This window comes from Haemorhous mexicanus, chromosome 3 (genome assembly GCF_027477595.1).
Source record: "Haemorhous mexicanus isolate bHaeMex1 chromosome 3, bHaeMex1.pri, whole genome shotgun sequence".
In the NCBI taxonomy this organism is placed as follows: domain Eukaryota; kingdom Metazoa; phylum Chordata; class Aves; order Passeriformes; family Fringillidae; genus Haemorhous; species Haemorhous mexicanus.
In genome coordinates, this window is record NC_082343.1 from 114447023 (window position 1) to 114469451 (window position 22429).

General features: G+C 41.4%; 1 protein-coding gene across 1 annotated transcript in view; it reads right to left on the reverse strand.

Annotated features, from left to right (window-relative positions):
* The window catches only part of PKHD1 (PKHD1 ciliary IPT domain containing fibrocystin/polyductin), a 235897-nt gene that overhangs the window by 50898 nt on the left and 162570 nt on the right, over positions 1–22429 (reverse strand). Inside the window, exons 55-58 of the mRNA XM_059843088.1 lie at positions 21184–21336; positions 19944–20822; positions 18452–18614; positions 16350–16510 (exon numbers count right to left, since the gene is read on the reverse strand). Of these exons, the coding sequence (XP_059699071.1) occupies positions 16350–16510; positions 18452–18614; positions 19944–20822; positions 21184–21336 (1356 nt within the window). The remainder of the gene's footprint in view (positions 1–16349; positions 16511–18451; positions 18615–19943; positions 20823–21183; positions 21337–22429) is intronic.

Genomic DNA, 22429 nt, shown 5'->3' on the forward strand with positions numbered 1-22429 from the left:
ATGCACAAGGATCCAAAGCAACCATTTGAAGCTGGGGAGAAAAGTTTCTCTAAAGCTGTTTTAGATGTCTTACTCAGTGGTTTCAAAGAGTAAGGGGGACATCATATAATTTTCCTGCAATGAAGAAATTATTTCAACTGATTCTACTTACAGCTCTAATAACTTGTAATAACTTTCAGGGAAACCTAATAACAGCCTTCCATTATCAAAAAGGGGATTAGGAGAAATACTTTTTACAAGAGCATCCAGAGACAGGACCAGGGGAAATGGCTCTAAGATGAAAAAGAATAGATTTAGATTAGATATTAGAAAAAATTATTTAGAGGCTGGTGAGATCCTGGCACAGGCTGGCCAGAGAAGCTGTGGCTGCCCCATCTCTGGAAGTGTCCAAGGCCAGGTTGGACAGGGCTTGGAGCAACCTGGACTAGTGGTAGGTGTCCTCGTCCATGGTAGGTGTTGGAACTTGGTGATCTGTAAGGTCCCTTTTAATCCAGATCATTATTCCAAGAACTGGAAAAGTCCTCAACAAGTGGCCCAGCCTATTCCTCCACCCCACAGCAAGGACAGGTCAGCCTGGCTTCATTCCTGGCACATCCTGCTGTGACTTTATCTCACAGCTCCCTCTCCAGAAAATAAAGCAGTTGTGTCCCTGGTCTTATGCACAGAGACCAGGCACAGCCCAGCCCTGCTCAGTGTGAGCTGGGCTTTTAATTGTGGTCAATCCTCAGAGTGAGATATGGACAGAAAATTTAATTTATCACGAGTTGGATCAAGATGTCCAAGAAGAGCCAAGGACTCTCACAGCTATTAGGGAATTTTTGCCAAGTATTCTCTCCAACTATTTATCCAATAGAGCTGTTTCTCCTATTTCTTTCATATTTATATTTTGGTGCAACCTTGAACCTACTTGGTGTTTTTGATCAGCTAATTCTATGATCTGTCTGAGGAATAATTTCTGCACTGAGAAAGTGGTCAGGCATTGGAACAGGCCATCCAGGGAGTGGTGGAATCACCATCCTTGAAAGTGTTCGGTGTTTGGGACATGGTTTAGTGGTGGACTTGGCAGCACTGGTTGGACTTGATGACCTCAGAGGACTTTTCCAACCTGAAGGATTCTGTGATTCTGTAAATCCCACAGAAGAGGATAAAATATTGTTCTTGTAATATGGACCCTATAGGGATGTCACTTCATTTTCAGTCCAGTAACTGTTGCATCCTGGCGAGCATGGGAAGCAGACAATAAGAAAGGCTTACCCTGGTTTTGCAATGTGCTTATTAATTTCAGAAAAACCACCGCAGGAACAAAGTTTATTAGTGAGTAGGAGGATGTTTCAGGAACAGAGCCTGACTGAAAATAATCAGCTCCCTTTAATTAATTACATACAGTTTTATTGCATAACTGATGGTTTTAAACCTTGGCCAATTAACTTGTCAAACACAGAAGTTAAATTCTATATTGGTCTCTTAAGAAAGATCTATGCCAAAGTTTTAATTCAAGTTGCCTTATCCAAGAATGAGAAAATAGGGCCTTTTGTAGCTAGAATTATTGGGTAGTTACCCAGATTTGAAAAAAACAAAAGGATATGAAAGACAAAGGCAAAAAAACCCAAAAAACACAATGATATAAAAGTCCAATATATTGCACAGTTCCGTGACTTCTATTGTGGGACAAATTGAAGTGACAAGGTTACCTTGTCTTGACAACTTATTTTCTAAGACACGATGAGGTTCTGTTGTTAATTTACCATACCTACAAGAGAGAAAAAAAAAAGGAAAAAACCCACACCTTTTCATTGAAAAGTTCTTCAAAATCACCTTATGATGCTGTGGTAGCTCTCACTGCTTGTGTGTCTCTTATCCCAGAAACTGGAGAATGTGGAATGATTTTATAATCACATATATTCATAAATATATTTATATTTATTGTAATGTATTTATATATTTTTATATTGAAATTAATATAAATTTTTACATGTTAAGTTAAGAAACATGTTCTTGGCATGACCTAAAACTGAGTATTCAACATAACTACCCCAGATGAAAATATTTATTTTGCAGTTTCTTACACAAAATGTCAGTTAATAACTTTTCTTTTTTCCAAAGCACTGAGCTGTTTCTCCAAGAATTCACTCCGAAATGAATATGTTCTTTTCAACTAATTATTTTAACTAAGCATTATACTCATGCTACATATCCTGAGAACCCAATGGTGCACATAGTGTCAACCACATGTGCTTTGAACTTTGGTAAAGTGATGACATCTATATCAAAGCTATGCTTTATAAATGAAGATTTTGCATGTTTTGTCTCAGTAATTATTTTGTGAAATGCAGCTTTTGCGTGTAGCAACCTCTTGGCCTGAGCTTTCAACACTTTAACTTCATTAAGATAAAATGTTCTATTTAGTTGTTGTCCTAAGAGCACTATGGTTGAAACTGGGATGGAAGGTTGTTCACTTCCTGCTGATTTTTGGTGTGCATGTCACAGAATCCTAGAACCCTGGAATGCTTGGGATTAGAGGGGACATTGAAGATCATCACATCCCCTGCCATGGGCAGGGACACCTTCCACTATCCCAGGTTGCTCCAATTCCCATCCAGCCTGGCCTTGGACACTTCCAGGGATGGGGCAGCCACCACCTCTCTGGACAACCTGTTGCCAGTGTTTCACCACCCTCATTTAAAAACCTCTCCCTTATTATCTAATCTAAGTTGACTGCCACCTTCTAATTTAAAACCATCAATCCTTGCCCTGTTGCAGCAGGACCTGCTAAAATTATCTTCCCCCATTTTTCTTAAAAGCTCCCTTTAAGTCCCAAAAGGCCAAAATAAGGTGTCCCCACAGCCTTCTCTATTATACGAACATGTGGTGGCACACAGCCCTGAGCCATGCCCAGTGCAATTACATTTTGGGCCAAATGAGTCAAAATTGCTTGCTTCTTAGTGTGATCATGAAAACTGCCAAAGCAGACAAAGACTGTCAAAATTTAAAAGCATGAAGAGGAGAGCAAGGCAAGCTAAGGTCACACAGGCAACATCTAAGTTGTTGCCTGATTTAATAATGCCACAGGAACACTAATAATTAACAGTTTGTAATTTTTCCCAGTGGTTCATAGGGGACTCATACTAGTTTGGAATCACACCACACCAGATGCCAAATAAACATTCCTGTAGTTCCTGACACTGAAATGTCAGGAGTCATTTCAAACTAAAGAGTAGAAGGAAAAATAGGAATTATCCTAATTTCACAGGGTAATCAAGTGACTTCCTTACAGTGAGGGTGCTGAGGCCCTGGCACAGATTTTCCAGAGAAGCTGTGGCTACCCAATCCCTGGAAGTGTCCAAGCCCAGGCTGCACAGGGCTTGAAACAACCTGGGATAGTGGAAGGTGTCCTTGCCCATGGCAGGAGGTGGAAAGAGCTGATCTTAAAAGTCCCTTCCAACCCAAACCCTTCTATGGTTCCATTCATTATCTGGGACCTCTCCTCAAAATTCAGTTGCCCAGACATCTTTAGCAGTACTGCTCTTGTGTGTCAGTGTCAGTGACAGTGACAGCTCCTGGTTCAGAGCTGCCTCCTGTCCTGCCAGCTCAGAACACACATGCACAAGCGAGAGTTTTCTTGGAAGAGGCCGTGCCAACACGGCCAAGGTGTGATGGCCTCCACAAGAACCTGTCTTTCAGTTGTACTTTAACATCCTTGACATCAAAGAACAGGGAGAAAATTCCCTTGCTTTTCCTGCAGCTCTTTTACAGCACTGATCCAGCATGGAAAAATTAAAGGTGCTTTATGTGAAACATCCACGAAGGAAATCCTGTGTTTCTGATGAACCTGACTTCCTCAATTTCCTGTTTGCTGCACAGCTGTCTGCATTGGATGGGTCTCAGGGACATTTTTCTGGACATATTTGTGTACCTCAGTTGGAAGCCAGGTCCCTAGAGCTGGAACATAAGGGTCTATAATCTTTAAAGAAAAAAAAAAATTTAAAAATCACAGTGAAAACAGAAAGAATGAAAAGAAAACAAACCAATAAAGAATCTATCCTGTCATAACATTTGAGGTTCTGGTATTTGCTGGCCTTGGAGTAGGTTCAAGATAAATGAAGGAAATGTGTATTTCATTAAATGCTAATATTTGGAAGATAAGAGGAAAAAATGATGAAATGCTCCCAAGAACAGTTGTGAGGGCAGTGCCTGTGTGTATAAACACAAATGTTTGCATAAACACAAACAGGCCATCATGATTCGCTCTGAATCAGAGCAGGGCTAGGTAGGAAGAATTACAAGGAAAGGAAAAAAGATACCTATTTTCCCAGGTTATTGATCTTCATATTCATGACAAGAGATTTTGCACTTCTCATTCTCCATCACTTTTCAGACCTGTAATTAAAACCTTCCAAAAAATGGGGTTTTTTTTTGTTTTTTTGGGTTTTGGGAGATTTTTGCAAGTGTAACTTGATCTTATAAATAATCACTGAGTCACACATAGCCACACACAAAAAAATCTCAATCCTACACAAGCTAAACTGTGCTAGGTGCTTTAATAATAAGGCTGATGAACTAACACCCAGCCAGCTTTTTCCCAGTGGATGCCATACTTGTTGCTGGTAAAACTTTGAGGTCTCTTCTCCATTCCACCCCAGAGGGCTCTGTGTAATCCCTTGGCTCCTGCCCAGCCCAGTCTGTAAAGTCAGGACACAACACATGTTTGCCTCCTGGGGACACAGCCTTGGGCAGCAACCAGGGTCACCAAGTGCCCAGAATTCTTTTGTTAATCAGCAGATGCAATACAAGAGAACTAGAATGTGGGATTTGAGGCTCCAAATACTCGGGAGAGCATTTGATGCCTGTGCTTCAAACAATGCAGCAGAGCAGGAACTGAAATTTTCACAAGTAATAGAGAAGGCTTAGATCTTTCAAAGAACATAAGAAAATAATGAATCTAAGCAATTTATTTTCATAAATAGTTCTGGACACAGTTTTTCACAAGGACTGTAAATAGAAAATAATTCACTGACCACAGAGTTGTTTCCCTGATAACCCTCAACCTCCACTACAAGGCCATAGGTTCTAAAGTTTAGATCTAAAGTTTAGAGATTTGTTTTTAACACACACCAAAAGAAAGCTTCATTTTGTTCACTGCAGCTGAACCATTTCTGAGCAAACTTTCAGACAAAATCTTTCCTCGGGCATAAATCTATCAAGGAAAAAGAAAGGCATCAAGTGTAGCAAATAACATTAAAGTATAGAGTATAAAATAAAACATAAAAGTAGAAGCAAGTAAAAAGAAAAGGCAAGTAATATGATGGAATGTTACAGTATAGGCTGTCAAAATGTGATTGCATGAAATCAGTGGTCCTCTTGGATCAAAGCCATTGATCCATGGCAACCTCCTGGCAGGTGGACAACACCTGCCAAAGAACTGATTAAATGCGTTGATCTAGGTTTCAGGTAAGGCCAAACAGCAGCAAGAAGACAATTTGGTTACTGGTTGGGAAGGCTGTGAAGGTTTGGCTTTGGAAAAGACCTCTGAGATCAAGGGAAACTGTAAATGTGACACCACAAAATCCCTCTAAACCATGTCCCTGAGTGCCACATCAACATGTCTTTCCATGCCACAGCAGAGGAGAATCAGGAGGTAAAGAAACCAGCTCCACACCAAAGGAACCAGGGCTGCACCACAGAGCTGTGGCTGGATTCCCAGCTCTGAACCAGTGTGCAAAAGTTTTTTTCTTTAGTTGAGATACAAACCTGGAGTTTCACTTCAGAGAACATTTCTTGGTAGCCGAAGAACTCCAAATGAATAACCCAGTTTGGGGGACAGAAACGTTCACTCACAGAGTTTTTCTTCACAGACCCAAACTTTTTTAAACCTGTAGGAATCTATTACCTTGAGGACTTATCATTCTATTAGTTTTGTTTAAAATTCAAAATGTGTTTAAAAGGACTGGGAGGGAAATAATACACAGATATATCTGCACATACACTGCATGATTACATAAATCTGATGCTTGAAGAAATCCAACTTAAAAAAGAGACAGAAACATGATGTATAAACTCCAATAAATTGACTGTTAGCCAGATTTCCTGATAGGTTCTGCAAAACTCAGGAATGTGATCCATTGGGTGCCAATCCAGTAGATCTCTGCAGTTTTCATTCAAAAATGTGTCCCCCACAGGCTGCCCAACACCCTCTAAAATGGGTGAGAAAGCTGCTTTTCCATCCAGAGGCCTTGATCAGTCCCACAAAGAGAGGAAAAGAGGAAAAGAGAGCTATCCCTTGGTGTTTGTGCCTGCTTCTCTTTCAAATGGAATTAATGGTGGTTTAATGGGGTATGAAAGGATGTTTTACTGGAAACAATGAGGAACAATTGTCTAGCTCACGTTTCATTTCACAGGTCATTATTGCATTAAGAAGTAAATCGACCAAGTCCGGTAAATAACACTCTGTGTTTTGCCCAAAGCTTCAAACCAACAATCTTAGCAGTCACCAACTAATATCTTTGTCATTTTTAACCCTTGCAGGGATCTGCTAGGGGCTAAACAATTATAGTCTTCACCCACCCCTAGCAGGTAAGCATTATTCATTTTATTTCTCATCCCTTCTTCCTGCAAACCCCACGAGGCTGGGTTGTCTTTTTTTTTTCACTGTTGTTTTGTTTATTAGCCAACCTAGCCAACTGTGTGTCTGGTGGCCTTGAAAAACAACACATATTTTAGTGACTGCCACAGGCATCTTTAAACAGGCTGCTTCCTCTGCAAAATTAATTGTTGCAAAATGCGGTGCTTCCCCTGTAAACCTCTGCAAACTCCCACTCAGCAGTTTGGTTGGATTATAAATATGTCTCTAAGATCTAAAGGAAATAATATAGTTATGCTTGCAGAATGAAATACACATTTCTTTTCTTTTTTTTTTTTAAATTGCATAAACACAACCATCTTGCCTCCTTAAAGGCAGCAGCCAGCGAGCCTGGAGAGGGTGCTCCATGTAGATGCCGTAGATCCTTGGTTCCATCACTGCCTCCCTGGAGCAACTCACTCTCACCTCTCCACTTCCTCTGTTTCTCCTGACACATTCTGGCTTGACTCTTAATATCAGCAGCTTCTGCAGCAGCTGCAGCAAAGGCAGCATGGGCAGCAGATCACGGGAAGTGACTCTGCCCCACTCAGGTGAGACCTCACCTGCAGAGTTGCTTCCAGCCCTGGCTTTCCAGCACAGGAAGGACATGGAGGTATTGGAGCAAGTCCAGAGGAGGCTCCAGCATGATCAGAGTGATAGAGCACTTCTGCTATGAGGAAAGGCTGAGGGAATTGGGATTGTTCAGCCTGGAGAACAGAAGGCTTTGGGATGATCTAATTGTGGCCTTCCAGTACTTGTAGTGAGTCAACAAGAAAGATGGAAAAAGAATATTTACAAGAGCATGGATTGACAAGACAAGAGGGAATAGATTCAAATTGAAATATAGTAAATTTAGATTGGGTATTAGGAAGAAATTCTTCCTTGTGAGGATTCGGAGGCTCTGGCACAGATTGCCCAGAGAAACTGTGGCTGCCCCATCCCTGGAAGTGTCCAAGGCCAGGTTGGATGGGGCTTGGAGCAACCTGGGATAGTGGAAGGTGTCACTGCCTATGGCAGGTGGGTGGAACTGGATGGTCTTTAAGGTCCATTCCAACCCAAACTATTCTGTGATTCTGTGATTCTTCCAGAAGATGCTGGAAATTTCTGGGTGGCATATTGTAGGAATAAAACCCAACGACTGACCCAGATTTGTGGGCATCACCAAAGCAGGAATGATAAATAAGAATGAAACAGTTTCTTGGGAGAATATGAAGGATGTCTGAGCTTGGAGGAGAGATCCCAGATAAGGAATAGATTCATAGAATGGTTTGTGTTGGAAGGGACTTTCAAGGTCAGCTTGTTCCAATCACCTGCCATGGGCAGGGACACCTTTGCCTATCCCAGGTTGCTCCCCACCTTATCCAGCCTGGCTTTGAACATTTCCAGGGATGAGGCAGCCACAGCTTCTCTGGGCAACCTGTGCCAGCTTTGGTTCCCTGGTGCTGTAAACTCCATTCACACCCTGGACACCATTTTCTATGGGACTCATCTCAACAGTTACATATTGCACAGAATTTCAGGCTCACTGGCATTCCACAAGAACAGGCAGACTGAATGACCAGGACCAAGCACATGGGTTGAGAGACAATCCCTTTCCTCCCTAGTGGTCACTCTTTGTCTTCATCAGAAGCCTTTAGAGAGTCCTAATTACCAAACCTCCTACAATGGCCTTTGGACCCGTATATCACTGTCAGGCCTCAAAGATTCCTGCAGGCGACAAATTTCCTTTCAGAATTTTTAAAATAGGTGCTGAAAAGGGTATTTGAAGTTATTTGACCCATCCTCTACCCTCTCAGGAAAAGATCATCTGTATCTGATTATCTAAGGATGTTACCACTGATGAGGACTCTGCAACTCACTCAGGAAAGTTATGCCCATGTTTCTCTGTTTTTATTCCAACATTTCCCCCCAACACATAAAATTATCCTGATGATACTTCAGACCATTATTTCTGGTTCCACAGACTCTGAGAGCAATTAATTTGTCTCCAATCCCCAGCAGCCTCATGTTTTTGAAGGCTCTTCCTAAACCTCTCTTCCACTTTTTCTAAAGACCAAGCCACCCAGCTTTTCCAGCCATTCCTCACATTGCCTGTTTTCCACATGCCTAATAATTCTTTTGACCTTTACCTGTCAGGTTCCTAAATAAATCCATCGGTGGTGAGTCCATCAATTATTCAGGTTTCATGGACCACCAATGCTTTATGAATCACAGTTTAAGAAACACTACATTGAAACAGAAGCTTCATCATGTCAATGATAAAAAAACCCTTTTTGTTTGGGTTGCAGACAACGTTTATATACAGAAAGGGAGAGAGGTGGGTTTCAAATTCATAACAAGAATCCTAAATCAAGGTGATGTGGTGTTTTGAGGGTACTGAGCCCCCAGGGAATCAAACAGGCTCTCCAAGATCTCAAAAAATCTAAAATGCTGGCATTTTTTAAAGTAGCTCCTTAAATACAGGAGTTGAGTTTGAAAATTAAAACCTGCTCTTTTATCCTCAGGGATTAAGGCTAAAAGGAGAAGCTAAGAATTTCTGATAGCAAGACTAGGCACAAACTATTTGTTGGCACATCTTCAAAAAGGATTGCTATCCTAAGGGGCAAGGTTATCTCCCATTGTCAGGGACCTAACTTCATAATCAGTTTTTCCAAAATTCATTTGGATAATAATTTCTAATAGATGTGTATACATATTTTACATTTTATGCAGCTGAACATCAGTGCATGACTGTTTGAAAGAACCTGAGGAATTTAGAAAAGAAGCAGAAAGGGTGGCACAAAAAGCTAAACTCCATTTACAGCAATAAATGTGCAAAATGGTTGGGTTAGCCCAAGGTTTCTTTGGCTTCATCAGGAGAAAGAATTTGATACCCTTGTTTGATGGGGACAAGGAAATAGGGTTGGATAGGCTTATACAATTATACATGTACAGATATATAATCTGTGTGTGCATATACATTGCTATATGCTGATTACATGGAAAATGAACAATGCCATTCATCCCACACATCCTGGATTCAGAATTAAAGAAAAAGCAACCCTGAAAAAGGAAAATAGCCTTTTATTAGAGTCTGAAACACAGGTGACTGTGAGAGAAAGCAATTTAGAGTATTTCAAAATGGACACGTGGCATGGCCAACTCAGCCCCCCTGCTGACCTTGTTGCTACATCCCCAACAGTGCCCAGTTCCTCTCTGATTTACCAAAAGAAACAGAGTAGAGGAATGGTTTTCCTTAGCAGAGCTGTCCCCTAAGGAAGTCTCATGGTGGCATCCAGATCACAGAATCACAGACTGGCTTGTGCTGGAAGACACCAAGAAGTTCATCTTGTTCCACCTCCTGCCATGGGCAGGGACACCTTCCACTATCCCAGGTTGCTCCAAGCCCTGTCCAACCTGGCCTTGGACACTTCCAGGGATGGGGAAGACAGAGCTTTTCTGGGTAACCTGTGCCAGGGCCTCAGCACCTTCACAGAGAAGAATTTCTTCCATGCCTCTAATTTAAACCTGCCCTCTGTCAGTTTAAAGCCATTCCTTGCTCTTTCCCAGCTGGTGGATTCTCCACCCACAGAATTGTCCCTCACTCTGCTGTACTGAAGTTGGCAGAGCTGATTCTTTAATTCAGTGTGTTCCACCATCTCACCCCGATGAGCCACCACATAGACATCAAAGATATAAAAATAACTTAATTTCCCTTTGGATTACTTGAAACTTTGTTCTCCCATGAGCATTATGAAAATCCCCCCAACTTTATTCTCTGCTTTGGTCTCAACTTAATTAAAGTCTGCTGAAATCTTTACCAGAGATGTGTTTTTCAGGAAAATTAAGGATTACAAGCATTTTCTGATCATATTAGGTTTGTTTTTTATGAAAGAATAGCTTGGTAAGAGCTCTTTTAATGTCCTCCATTGCTACTTCTAGCCCATTTTGCACGGGCCATTTATTGCAGAAAAAGCAAATTTCTATTTGTGAACAGCAACAGCAAAAAAGCTCCAGAGGTAAACAATGCTGATATTGCATTGTTTCATACCTTGCAGATCTAACAAACCTGCATTTTCTTCTCAGGCATCTTTAATTACTGACTATGATTATGCATAGTTAGTGTGGCTAATCATATTCCTTGGAATATCAAATATTTATGGTGCAACATTTTCACCCAGCTTTAGCCCTAACTTTTGCTGCCAGCCTGTGTCTCAAAATTCTACACTTTCCCAACTATTTGAGATTTTTTTCAATAATTAAAAGTACCAGAAGAGAGAAAATTGTACAAAAATCTTCAACCCATAACCCAAGTTTTTGTTTTTTACCTACATCTGAAATTTTATCATATTTCTGATCAACTTAGCAAACTTCTGTATATTCATTTATGACTTTTAAGTTCAATGTTACAATTCAAAGAGTTTTTGACAATGGTTTTTTATAAAATTGAGTGTTGAATGTCTCCATAACTTGCTTCAGAACAGCATTTACATATTAAACACTTTCCTCTTTATGGTTTAGAAAATGTAATGATTACCTCTAGAGAGTAAGCAAGCCTACTGAGCAATTTCACAGCTTTAGATTTGTCCAGATTAAAAATGACACAGGAAAATGTAATCGCAGTGATTTGCTGGTCAGATAAAAAGTTTAGTAGTCCACAACACACTGATCCTCTCACCAACAGATTAACACTAAAGCTGAGTCAATAAAAAATTTCTGTTTTGTTTTGGTTTTTTTTAAGAATAATTGAAAAAAAAAAAAAAGAAAACAAAATACAACTGCAATTTTTTAGTTGTTGTTTCTTTATAACTGTAGCTGGAATTTAAATGTTCAGTGATGTCCCAAAATATTGTCCAGGAATATTATTTTGTAAAAAGTGCTATGCAAAATGCACTTTGGGCTTATTCTAGTCCATGCAACCATAAAGTTCCACCTTCTTTAACAGGTTGGCATGTTTATATTCAGAGTTTGGCTGTCAGGGTTCTGGAAGGAAAATTTTTAAGTCAATGACTGACCCTGGACAAGTCACAAATTCTCTTCTCTTCCTGGAAAACTAGTGTCAAAATTAAATGCCCATCCCACAGAGGTACTACAGACCTAAATTTCACTGATTCTTCTACTGTATCCAAAGAAGTTACAAGGAGTTGTCAGGTTGTAAAGGAGAAGATAAATTCAATTTTTCACACAAAATGCAAGGAGCACACGTTTACAAAATAAAGAAAAGGTTGCATGAATATACATCAGATAGCCCAGGGCTTCATCATCCCTCCCCCCCACCCCATCTTCCTAATCAGAATTAGAAAGAACTGAAGAAAGGACACAAAGTTGGTGAAAAGGCTGGGGAACCTCTCCTATGGGGAAAGGCTGAAGGATTAGGTATGTTCTCCCTGGAGGAGACAAGGCTCAGGAGAGAATCCTCTCACAACATTCCAGTACTTACAGGGAAGCTACAAGGAGGATGAGGCTCTTTTTCACAAGGAGACACATGGGGAAGACAATGGGCTACAGGTACTGCTTGCACCAGGAAAGGTCTCATCTCAATATAAGAAATTGTTTTTTTTCACAGTGAGAGTAATCACTGGGTGTTGTAGCTGTCCCATCTCTGGCCAGGCTGGACAGGGCTTGGAGCAAGCTGGGATGGTGGAAGGTGTCCATGCCCATGGCAGGAGGATGGAACAAGGGGATCTTTAAGGTCCCTTCCAAGCCAAACCATTCTGTGATTCTATGATTTATTGGAGCAACCTCCCCAGGGACATGGTGGGATTTCCACCACATCCTCATTTTGAGGTTTCCAAAATGCTCTTGTACAGGGTGACAGATAATGTTCCTTCCCACAGAAGGGTGGACCAGATGAGCTTCTGAGTCCACTTCCAACCTGGTCTGCTTTATGATTTTATGATTATTCAGTCCAAATTGCCTTAAATTATGCCTACAATGTGTCTTTCAGCAGGAAGAAAACATAAGTCTGCAGGCTCAAGACTAAAACATTAAAACCTTGGTTTCATCTCTCAGTTTCTGTGTATTACCCATGTAATGAGTCAATCTCTCTTGGCTCAGTGGAGGGGACATTGGTAAACTCTAGTGGAAGCTGTCCCTGCCAGTGACAAGAGATGGAATCAGATGACCTTTGAGGTCCTTTCCAACCCAAACCATTCCAAAGTTCTATGACAATACTGGAGACAACAGAAGTGGAGACTTCTGGATCTTCTACCAGTTTCAGGTCCTCAGCTACATTCCCACCAAGGGAAGACAATGAACTTCGATGGCTCTGGGAGTCATCCCTGATTACAGATTTAGGAACTGTGATAACAGAGTCCTACGAACACTGCCAAAAGCCAGCAACTGGCTGATCCTTTAACTACACAAGGATGGTTGAATCAGCTGCCCTTCATGGAGTTGGGGTTTTGACGTGGACATAGGAATCAGCTGAATACACAAACTGTTCACTTATCCTTAATTCCCCAGCAAGACACTCCTGTTTATAGCTAATTCTGCTGTACAGCTTATGATTTTGGTATTTCCTCTATCATGGAACCATTTAGTGCTCCAGGCCTGGCCCCAAGCTCTTTTGCAAGAGGCTTGCTCTAGACATGAGTTTTAGGAGAAAAACATTTTGTCATCCAAAAATGGCAGCTCAAAGAGATTTAAATAATTACAAATTCATGTTAAACTCATTAAATTGTTTTGGATAATTCAAAAAATGGTACTTTGAAAGTTCCTCATAAATTATTTAGGGAGGAGGGTGTTGGAAAACATTTAATTTTAAACTTTTGCAGCATTATATTTAAAAGACAAAAAAAAAACTAAAAAGGACTCTCACATTAAAAAGTAATTATGCTGTGTTGGACTCAAACCCACTTTTGTTGTTACTCCTTTTTTCTTGCAGTAGAAATAATAATAGCAACAAAAATCTTGGATCTGTTCCCTCCTGTTTTGTTCTTTTTTTCTAAATTTCTGCGGTTTATCCAGAAAACTAAAATTTCATTTTGAAGTGAACAATTCTGCTTCTTTAGAGAGTCACAATAAAAAGCTTGGTCTATGAACAAAGAGCAAACTCAGTGGGTAAAAGTTTGGGAAAACAAAGGGGTAGAGAAATAATAAATTTCATATATTCTATATCAATTACATCTTTAATAAGAGACAACATGTGAATCCAGGAACATCAATATAATTCCGAATGATCCCTTGTGCCCCAGTTATGGCTCTCACAATCTCTTCTCTGTGATATTCCTTATTCTGATAAAACATCTCCATGGCTTTTTTGTCCCTGAAGTCTACTGAGTGTTTTGGTTTGCTCCCCATAGAGTAATGAGTATCTGAAAATGGCTGAGGGACAGTAATTGCAATCTAATTGGCCAAACTGGAAGCTTGATGTGAACAAAAATATTTATGTGTGTCACAGAATCATACAATCACAGACTGGTTTGGGTTGGAAGGGATAGGAAAGATCATCCCATTCCAATGCCCCTTCCAAGCCATTCTATGATTTTATAATTCTGTGACAACACCACCATCTTCACAGGTCTTGAAGCATTGTCACACCAAAGGGGGATCTGTCCCTATGGAATGATTAAGGCTCTCAAAGACCTCCAAGGTCATCAAGCCCATGATGAATGAGTGAATGCCCCCATGCCCACTAAACCATATCACGAAGGGCCACATCTTGGTTTTCTTTCTTCTTTCTTTCATCATTTCTTTTTAATGATTCCAGGGATGGTGGCCTCACCCCTGTCCTGGGAAGCCTGTTCTCATGGCTGACCACCCTTTCTGGAAATAAATTTTTCATAATATCCAACCTGAATTTTCTCTGGTGCAACTTGAGGGTATTTCCCCCTGATCTATAACTAATTTCCTGGGAGAAGAGGCCAATCATTCTTTTCAGGGAGTTGTAGAGAGTCCCCTTGAGCCTTCTTTTCTCCAGATTAAAGAACCTCAGCTCCCACAGCTGCTCCTCATGGGACTTACATTCCAGATCCTTCCCCAGCACCTTTCACTTCCGTGGACACACTCCAGCCCCTCAATGTCTTTTTCTTGCAGTGAGGAGCTCAAAACTGAACATGGGACTCGAGGTTTGGCCTCTTCACTGCCCAGCACAGGGGGGATGATAATTGCTCTGGTGCTGCTGGCAGGAGATGAGTGGGAGCAGGAAAATTGAGCTTTTTCTCCAATTTGTCTATCCTGGGAGCCTGCATTGCTGTGAAAAATACTCAGTGCTACAACTTGCCAGAAAGAGAAGAAGAGAAGGGAAGAAGATGACCACGAATTCAACTTATCATCAAGTTGTGCCTTTTCAAATGTCAGCCACAAAAGGAACCATAAGTCAGAATGAGAAATGCAGAGGAATTTAACACACATTTGTGAAGGGAAGGGGAAAAAATCCCCATTCAGATTTGGGCACCAAAAAAAAAAACCACAGCAATTTTGTTATAGCTTCAGAGGCAGGCAACATTTATCATATGCTGGTACCTCCATTTCACAAGGAGATAAACCCTATGGAGTGAAGGTTGTACCCTCAGAGCACTTTAGATGGTGGGGATTCCTCTCATACCTATGCCTGTGTGCTAGGATGTGCTAAAAATGGTGGGAATCTGAATAAAACTCAGGTTTTGTATGCAAATTTATTCATTAATATGCAGGTGATAAGTGGTAATAGTACCAGAGCATTAGTGCTTGGATGTGATTCATAATTAGGGTGGAAAAGGTACAATAAAAATCAGTGTTTGCATCTAGACAACACATAAATCAACCCTGTAAGCAGCCAGCTAGAGCAGGATCCTTAGAGGAAAAGCCTTACTCATTTTGTTTAAAGATTAAAGTTCTTCTTGTGTTTAATCAGTTTCGGAGTGTGAAGGAAAACAGGATTAATTACAGTCCCTCCCATCAGTCTCCCATACCAGCAGAGTTACAAACGATGCATCTCTACAGCAAAATGGCCACCATCAGCAGCAGGCACAGGGAATGCTAATTGTAATTAAAGAGTTTATTTGGAATCAGAGAGCTGAGTTTTAATCAGGATGAGAATGGAGCCTTGCTGTGGGAGCCTTCAGAAAGTGGTTACTGAGCAGAATGGGCCTTTTTTAAACAGAGAGGGGTCGTCAAACTTCTGGAGTGGGTTTTCAGCTTGATTATCTCCTCAGTGGGATGCAGATTAAAGTCCTTGCGGGGCCAATTATTGGTATTATTTTGCAGTTTTGTGGTGTTATTTTGGCATGTGCCCCTCAGTGCTCTCAGAGGACTTTGCAAGGGGCTGGTAGAATCACCCATCTTGGAATGGTTTGGGTTAGAAGTGACCTCAAAGATCATCTCATTTCACCCTCTGCCATGGGCAGAGACACTTTCCACCATCCCAAGGCTGCTCCAAGCCCTGTCCAACCTGGCCTTAGACAATTCCAGGGATCAAGGGACAGCCACAGCTTCTCTGTGAAACATGTGCCAGGGTCTCAGCACACTCGCCGGGAAAAATTTTTTCCTACCACCCAATCTAGTGAGTCAGACCCTAAAGAGGCTGAGGTTGCAGGGTGAAATGATACTGCAAGTAGTGCAAGTAGGCAGAGTGGCACTGGTGGCACAAAGCTGCACGCTGGGTCATCCCAGACTTCTACAGCACAATTCACTGCATCCTGCCTGGAAAGGAATCACACAGACTGGGACTACCATGACCTCAGCCTCAGCTGCAGATCTCAGTGAAAGTCACATCTCATGGCTCAAGTTTCTGCATGACTTTGCAAACACTCCCTCCAGCACAGGCACTTACCAGCTTCTGAGTAGAACTGTGTCCATTCAAACTCTGACTTGGGGAAAACAGAGACAGGTGGCTCCAGATGCAGGACACTGCCATCCAAATCCTTGAAAAGGGCTTTCCCGGAGCCTTTGCATCTCTTTTCAGGGAGCATGGTGTCTTTAGAGGTCTGTAGACTGGTAAGTTGGAAAGGTAACATTATTATTAGTGGCTTGGAACAGCCAGAAAAGCCTATAAAATTCTATGCAAGCCTTTAACTACTGGCTGCCAGAGAGGAAGGTACATGTAACAGAACAGGGGTGTCGAGAGAAACTCATCTTACTGAGACAAATATAAGAGTTGAGATGAATAATTTCCTAAATAAGGCTCTATATTGAATATAGAAGGAGGTGTTTAAATGTGTGTTTAAATAACATGCTTTATTTTTGGAACACTAACGTGCAGTGAGCTGAATTGCTTTCAGTTGCAGATTGACTACAGGTTCAACATAGCTTAAAGGAACTGGTGAACTGAGCATCTCACACCCATGGCAGAATTCAATACAATGAAAAGACTTGCACTCCAGTGAAGTCCATGGATATATTTTCAGATTACTAAACATGTAATCTTGAGGAAAATGCAGATTTTTTTGGTCTCAGGCTGAGAAAAGCCGATTGTTGGCACCTGGAATGGGGCAAACAGGTACAGAGGAACAAAAAGGCCAATTCCCCCAGTCAACCAAGCTCAAAATAGGCAGAGAACAAAGACTCCTCTGATCCTGACAGTTCACTTCTTGACCATCTCTCAGCATATCCAGCATTTCTGCTGGTTAGGTCAACCAGTAGGACTAGCAAAGTTCTTCATGGATTTGCTATATTCTCTGATGTTTCCATTTCCTTTCTTGCTCCAAGGCAATGCTCATCTTCTCTTTGACAGGACAAATCCATCAAGATATCCCTTCAGGATGCTGAAGCAGAACAATGCAGCCACATCCTGGATCAAGCTCAGCAGCTGCAAAGGTGGATTAAATAAATGCATGCAGATATTGCATGAGGAGCACTGGGAGATGGAACCACCCTCAGAGGCACAGCAGCCTCCCAAGGAAGCATTCAGTAATCCACGTGCATTCCTCACATTTGAAAACCACCAGCTCTTGCAGTAGACTGGGTATTCAGCAGCTCACTACCAGCAGAGTATTGTGGGATGGATACAAGAGTGAAACATAATGGGAGCTGACAAGCTGGACAGGGCTCAGAAATCTACACACAAACTAGTGCCCAGAGCAAAAAGCAAAAATATAGAATAAAATAAGAAATTCTGGCAGAAGGCTGGAGGGGCTCTAAACATAGCAGTGCGGGACACCTCCAATTATTTTTGACTGGCAAGTGGAGTCCATGCTGGAATTTTTTTTTTTTTTTTGCTACTTCAAGGCTTTCCTGACATAGCCTCTGCATCATGTTCAGTGACTGCAATAAATAAATAGGCATGTGGTTTCCATTGGATGTGGTATGTCTAAACCATTGCAACCAGCAGTGACTTAAGGTTACAGATGAAGTTCTCCCCTCCCTCCTCAACACTCACAGATGATATTCTCCCTGGGCAGGAGCAGTTCTGGCAATCATTTGACATCTCACAGCCCGCCTGGTACTGATCAACATTTCTGATGTGATCTCGCAGGCACAAATCAAGCCACGCTTCCCCGACCAAAAGGACATTCCCTGTCTCAGGGTTTTATTCCTGGAGGTCCTGACATTTTCTGAAGCCTGAGGCTGAGAAGTCAGAGATGCTCAGGATGGGGGTTTAGGAAATGGGATACGTGAGGCTTGTTTTGCTACACAAATGTCAGATAAAGAAGAAATCCAACAGGATTCATCCAGAGATGCACCTTGATGGAATTCAAAACTCAAATTGTAAAAGATTGCCCTAAACTAAATTTGGTGGTGTTTTCCCATTTTTTTTTCCTGTATTTGAGTTTTTCTGTGCATGTTTGTTTGATGTTGGAGCTTGCTCATTTTTATCAGACAGGAGCAGATATGAGGATAGTACAAAAGCAGATATGAGGGGAGGATAGTTCCAAAGCTGTAGGTGTTTGTGGGGATTTTTTTGGAAAAAGGATAGTTCAGAATGAAGCATTTTACCTTGTGGGATGAAAGTAGAACTTGTCCTTTTCACTGACATGTAACATACTTGATGTCTCTGCTGTGATGAGAGGCATGATGCCGAAATGATCAGCATTTGACATGATACAGACATCCCTGTCTTCACTGTAGCAGCTCTGTGTAAAACCAGTAAAGGTGACTTCTGCCAGGGATTAAGAGAAGATCAAGCAAGGAAAAATGGTTAAAATAGTGCCATAACTAGAGATAAGAAAGTTGGTTTTTTTCATGTGATGTTTTCCATATTAAAGTGCTGCCCATATATATCTGTGCAAATTATTTTTAAATCAGACTAATAGCACTGTTCATAGATCTTCATGTGGATTTAGAATACTCTGTAGCTAAGTTATATCCAGAGTTGATACAAACCAAGTCATGCCATAGGAAATGAAATCTAAGAAATAGTAATTGAAAGAGAAAACAAAAAGCAAGAGTATATAATGCATTATCATTTGAATAAGTAAGAACCAGTTAAATAACAACCTGCCTTGGATGATTTTTCTATTTGCCAGAAATTAATATAAAACAAGCAGGGTGTGATGACACATACTTGGCTCTGGCACTCAGTTCTCATGCAGCTCCAAAATCCATATTGTGCCATGAATTTTTTGTGAGATTCTGCACAAGTCTATTTGTCTTTTTCTATCTCTCTGGTTCTTCAGTGAAAAGAGGATAATGAATTTTCTTGCAAAAGTAAGCAGCGGTGAGGAATAAAAACATGAAAATAGTGAGGTATTTAGACACCACCTTTGCAATCAGCTATCAGGATTCTTCTATATTCAAATGTTGCTCTGGGGACTGAAAAAAATCATTTGAAACAAAGATACAGGAAACATAACAGGATACATTCCTCTTGTGCAATCTCATATACCAGTAAAGGTCATAACTGCTTCTGTGAGTTGTAGTTCCTATGTTCTGTGACAATTCTATCCAAAGTGTGATATTCACTGCTCATATTTGGTATCTTTATTTAGGTGGAGGCAGCTGTGGGTCAGAGAGATGAATTAATTGGAAAACTAACACAGAAGGAAGGTATGTGTGAGGTAGAATCTATACATTAGCACGAGACATAATTATCATGGAATCATAGAATCCAAGAATGGTTTGGGTTGGAAGGGACCATAAATATCATCTCATTCTACCCCTCTGCTATAGGCAGGGGCATCTTCCACTATCCCAGGCTGCTTCAAGTCCTGTCCAACCCAATCCTGAATACCTCCAGGCATGGGGCAGCCACAGCTTCTAGGGGCAACAATTATCCTGCAGTAGATTCAGGAAGTGAAAAATATCAAATAATATTTTTTTCTTAATTAAACTGTATCAAGTTGTAGAGGAATTGTGTTATCAATTTCATTGAGGCTCTGATTTCTCCAACAGTCCTTTAGTGGCAGGCTAAAACCTCAGCTGGAAAAAGTGAAATGAGTAAAGAAAAGCAGCGACAGAACAGTCTGGCCAGTGGAAGCAGTAGACCAACCTTTCAGCTTCATGATTCCCAGGGCTTTTGGACAATGCCCAGTTTTGTGCCAGGGATGCTCTGGCCTTTGGCTGGGAGCGGTGCTAAACGTGGGCCATAAAATCCCAACACGGCCTCTTAGAGGGTAGCGTGGGGGTCGGTCCTGGGCTGTTGGATCAGCTGAGTGAGGCTTGATCCTGTCTCTGAGGCAGTCAAAAGTTGAGCTTGTTGCAACAATGATGGAGTTTTTAAGTTCTATGGATTTTTTCCCTGTGTAGCATTGCTCGGTGTAGGCACAGTGCACCATTGCCAGGAGTCCCACGGTGTTGTCCACTAGCACCACATTTTCCACGATAACGCTGCCTCCAAGGTGGAGCATGACACCATAGTCATAATTCTTATAGGATAGAAAGCCTGTGATTCTAGTGCAGGTCTGAAATCCATCTTCCTGGTACAGGTGAATGCCATGGAGACTCGAATGGGCCACATTTCCACTGCAATGTTCTCCAGCTAGTGAACACTCCTGGCCCCTGACATGGAAGCCAATCCTCTCAGATCCTGCCACAGCATTGCCACGAAGGGAGACACTGGTGGCCAGGTTCACCTTGATGCCAGCAACCCAGTTTAATGACCCTGCTGGCTGCCTGCTCAGAATAACAAGGCTCCTGATGAGGGAGTGATTTTTCCCTTGTAAATCAATGCCAGGTCCAGTGGTGTTGAACACCACATTATTGTGCAACAAGATCCCACTGCTCTCAACTGCTTTAATGCCAGCTCCACAGCTGCCACTTATGCTGGATGACACCACTGAGGACCCCTGGGATACATTCCTGAATTCAATGGCAGAAAGCTGAGGAGGCCCAAAATTCAAAAACTGAACATTTAAGAGTTGAAGAGCACCTGCAAGGAGATAAATGGAGTGAAATAACTATCACATAAGAACAGGAAAGGGACAACCACATTATCCACAGTCAGACATATAACAGCAGATGCTTTGTCAGTGTATTGTTGTGATGGTTATTTGTTAATAAATATATACAAACACACAGTAAAACCTTACAAAGCAGCTCTTCCTAAAATATCTTCCTTATGATTTATGGATTTATGGATCCATTTATGAATTTTTGGTGGTGCTCATGTTTCATACTTGCTGACAATCAGTTTGTTCTTTCACAGCACATGTGAATGGATTCACATGTGGCTGCACCTCTTTCTTGGGCAAAACTGGTGTGCTTGATGAGAACAGGTGAATCTCAACTACCTTCAAACTCCATCCCACTGGAGTCTGTGAAGTGTCCCACCAGCATCCTCCCAGCACAAGCCACATCTGCCTGGATCTGCACGCTCCGTGTGAGGAGCCCAACCTCCGCGGCCAAAGGGATGCTTCTGCCATCTTCTGTGTCATGGGGACGCCCTGGGGAGTTTCAAGAAAGCAAATGTGATAAGTGTCTATCATACCTATTAGCCAGTGCTTTGAGGGACATAAATCCTGACAGCTCCTCTGCAGAATCTGCACTGACATTCAGGTGCATTTCACCCCCAGCACAATCTGCGCCCATCGACACAAAACCAGAAAGGCCACCTGCCCATCAAATATTCACTGTGTGCTTATATTTTACCAAGATATCTCGTTTTTAGAACAAGAAGGTGCTAAACCTTTCCCCTGAGGTGTGCAGGTGCCAAAGCAATGAACAGGTTCACACTTCATTTTTTCCAAGCTCTGCAGGCTGGAGTTACTCTTCAGCACACTGCAGAGTTGATCTCCATGAATTTTCCTCAGGATCAGACTAATGTCAATGCCAAAACCCTCTTTGCTACAGAGCCTTGCTTGTGTGTGTTTTCTAAGAGGATTTTAAAGCACTTTTTTCCATGCCTTTCTGAAGGAGACTTTTGCTTAAGTTTATGCAGCTGTCTAGCTTGGATTAATCTCAGGTGACTTTAGACACATGCAGATGTGATTTAGTTATCCAGACTGGTTTTATGCACGGTGGAGAGCAATAGGCAAATCTCAAGTGCAATTTGTTGTGTATTTTATATACCTGCTTTAGGGGCAGATGAAATACGAGTGAGAAGTACATATTGTATGTGTTTTTCTGCTTTAATGATCCAGGGAGCTGAGAGTGACTGGCTCATGTGTGAACATTTCCTGCAAGTATCTACATTTGCCAAGGTGAAACTCAGTATTTACCCATTAATTTTTCCATCAGTACTTTTTTTTTTCAGCTGTATCTAACAACTGCTGCATTACTCAATTTCCCATCATGATATATTTTTTATATCTACATCAGCTAAAAAGAAAGGCCTAAAATGAATAAACTACTGGAAATAAAGTCTAGATGTTCTATGCTTTGAACTGCACATTTTGTTTGAAAAATGCAATTGTCATAAAAACTGTGCCATGGAGGCTACTGTTGATTAAGACTGTGGATAATTGCAGAACAGAGCTCAGTTCCAAGTGAAGCTTTGATTCTTGGCTCAGACATTTAAACATTCACCATTTAAAACAT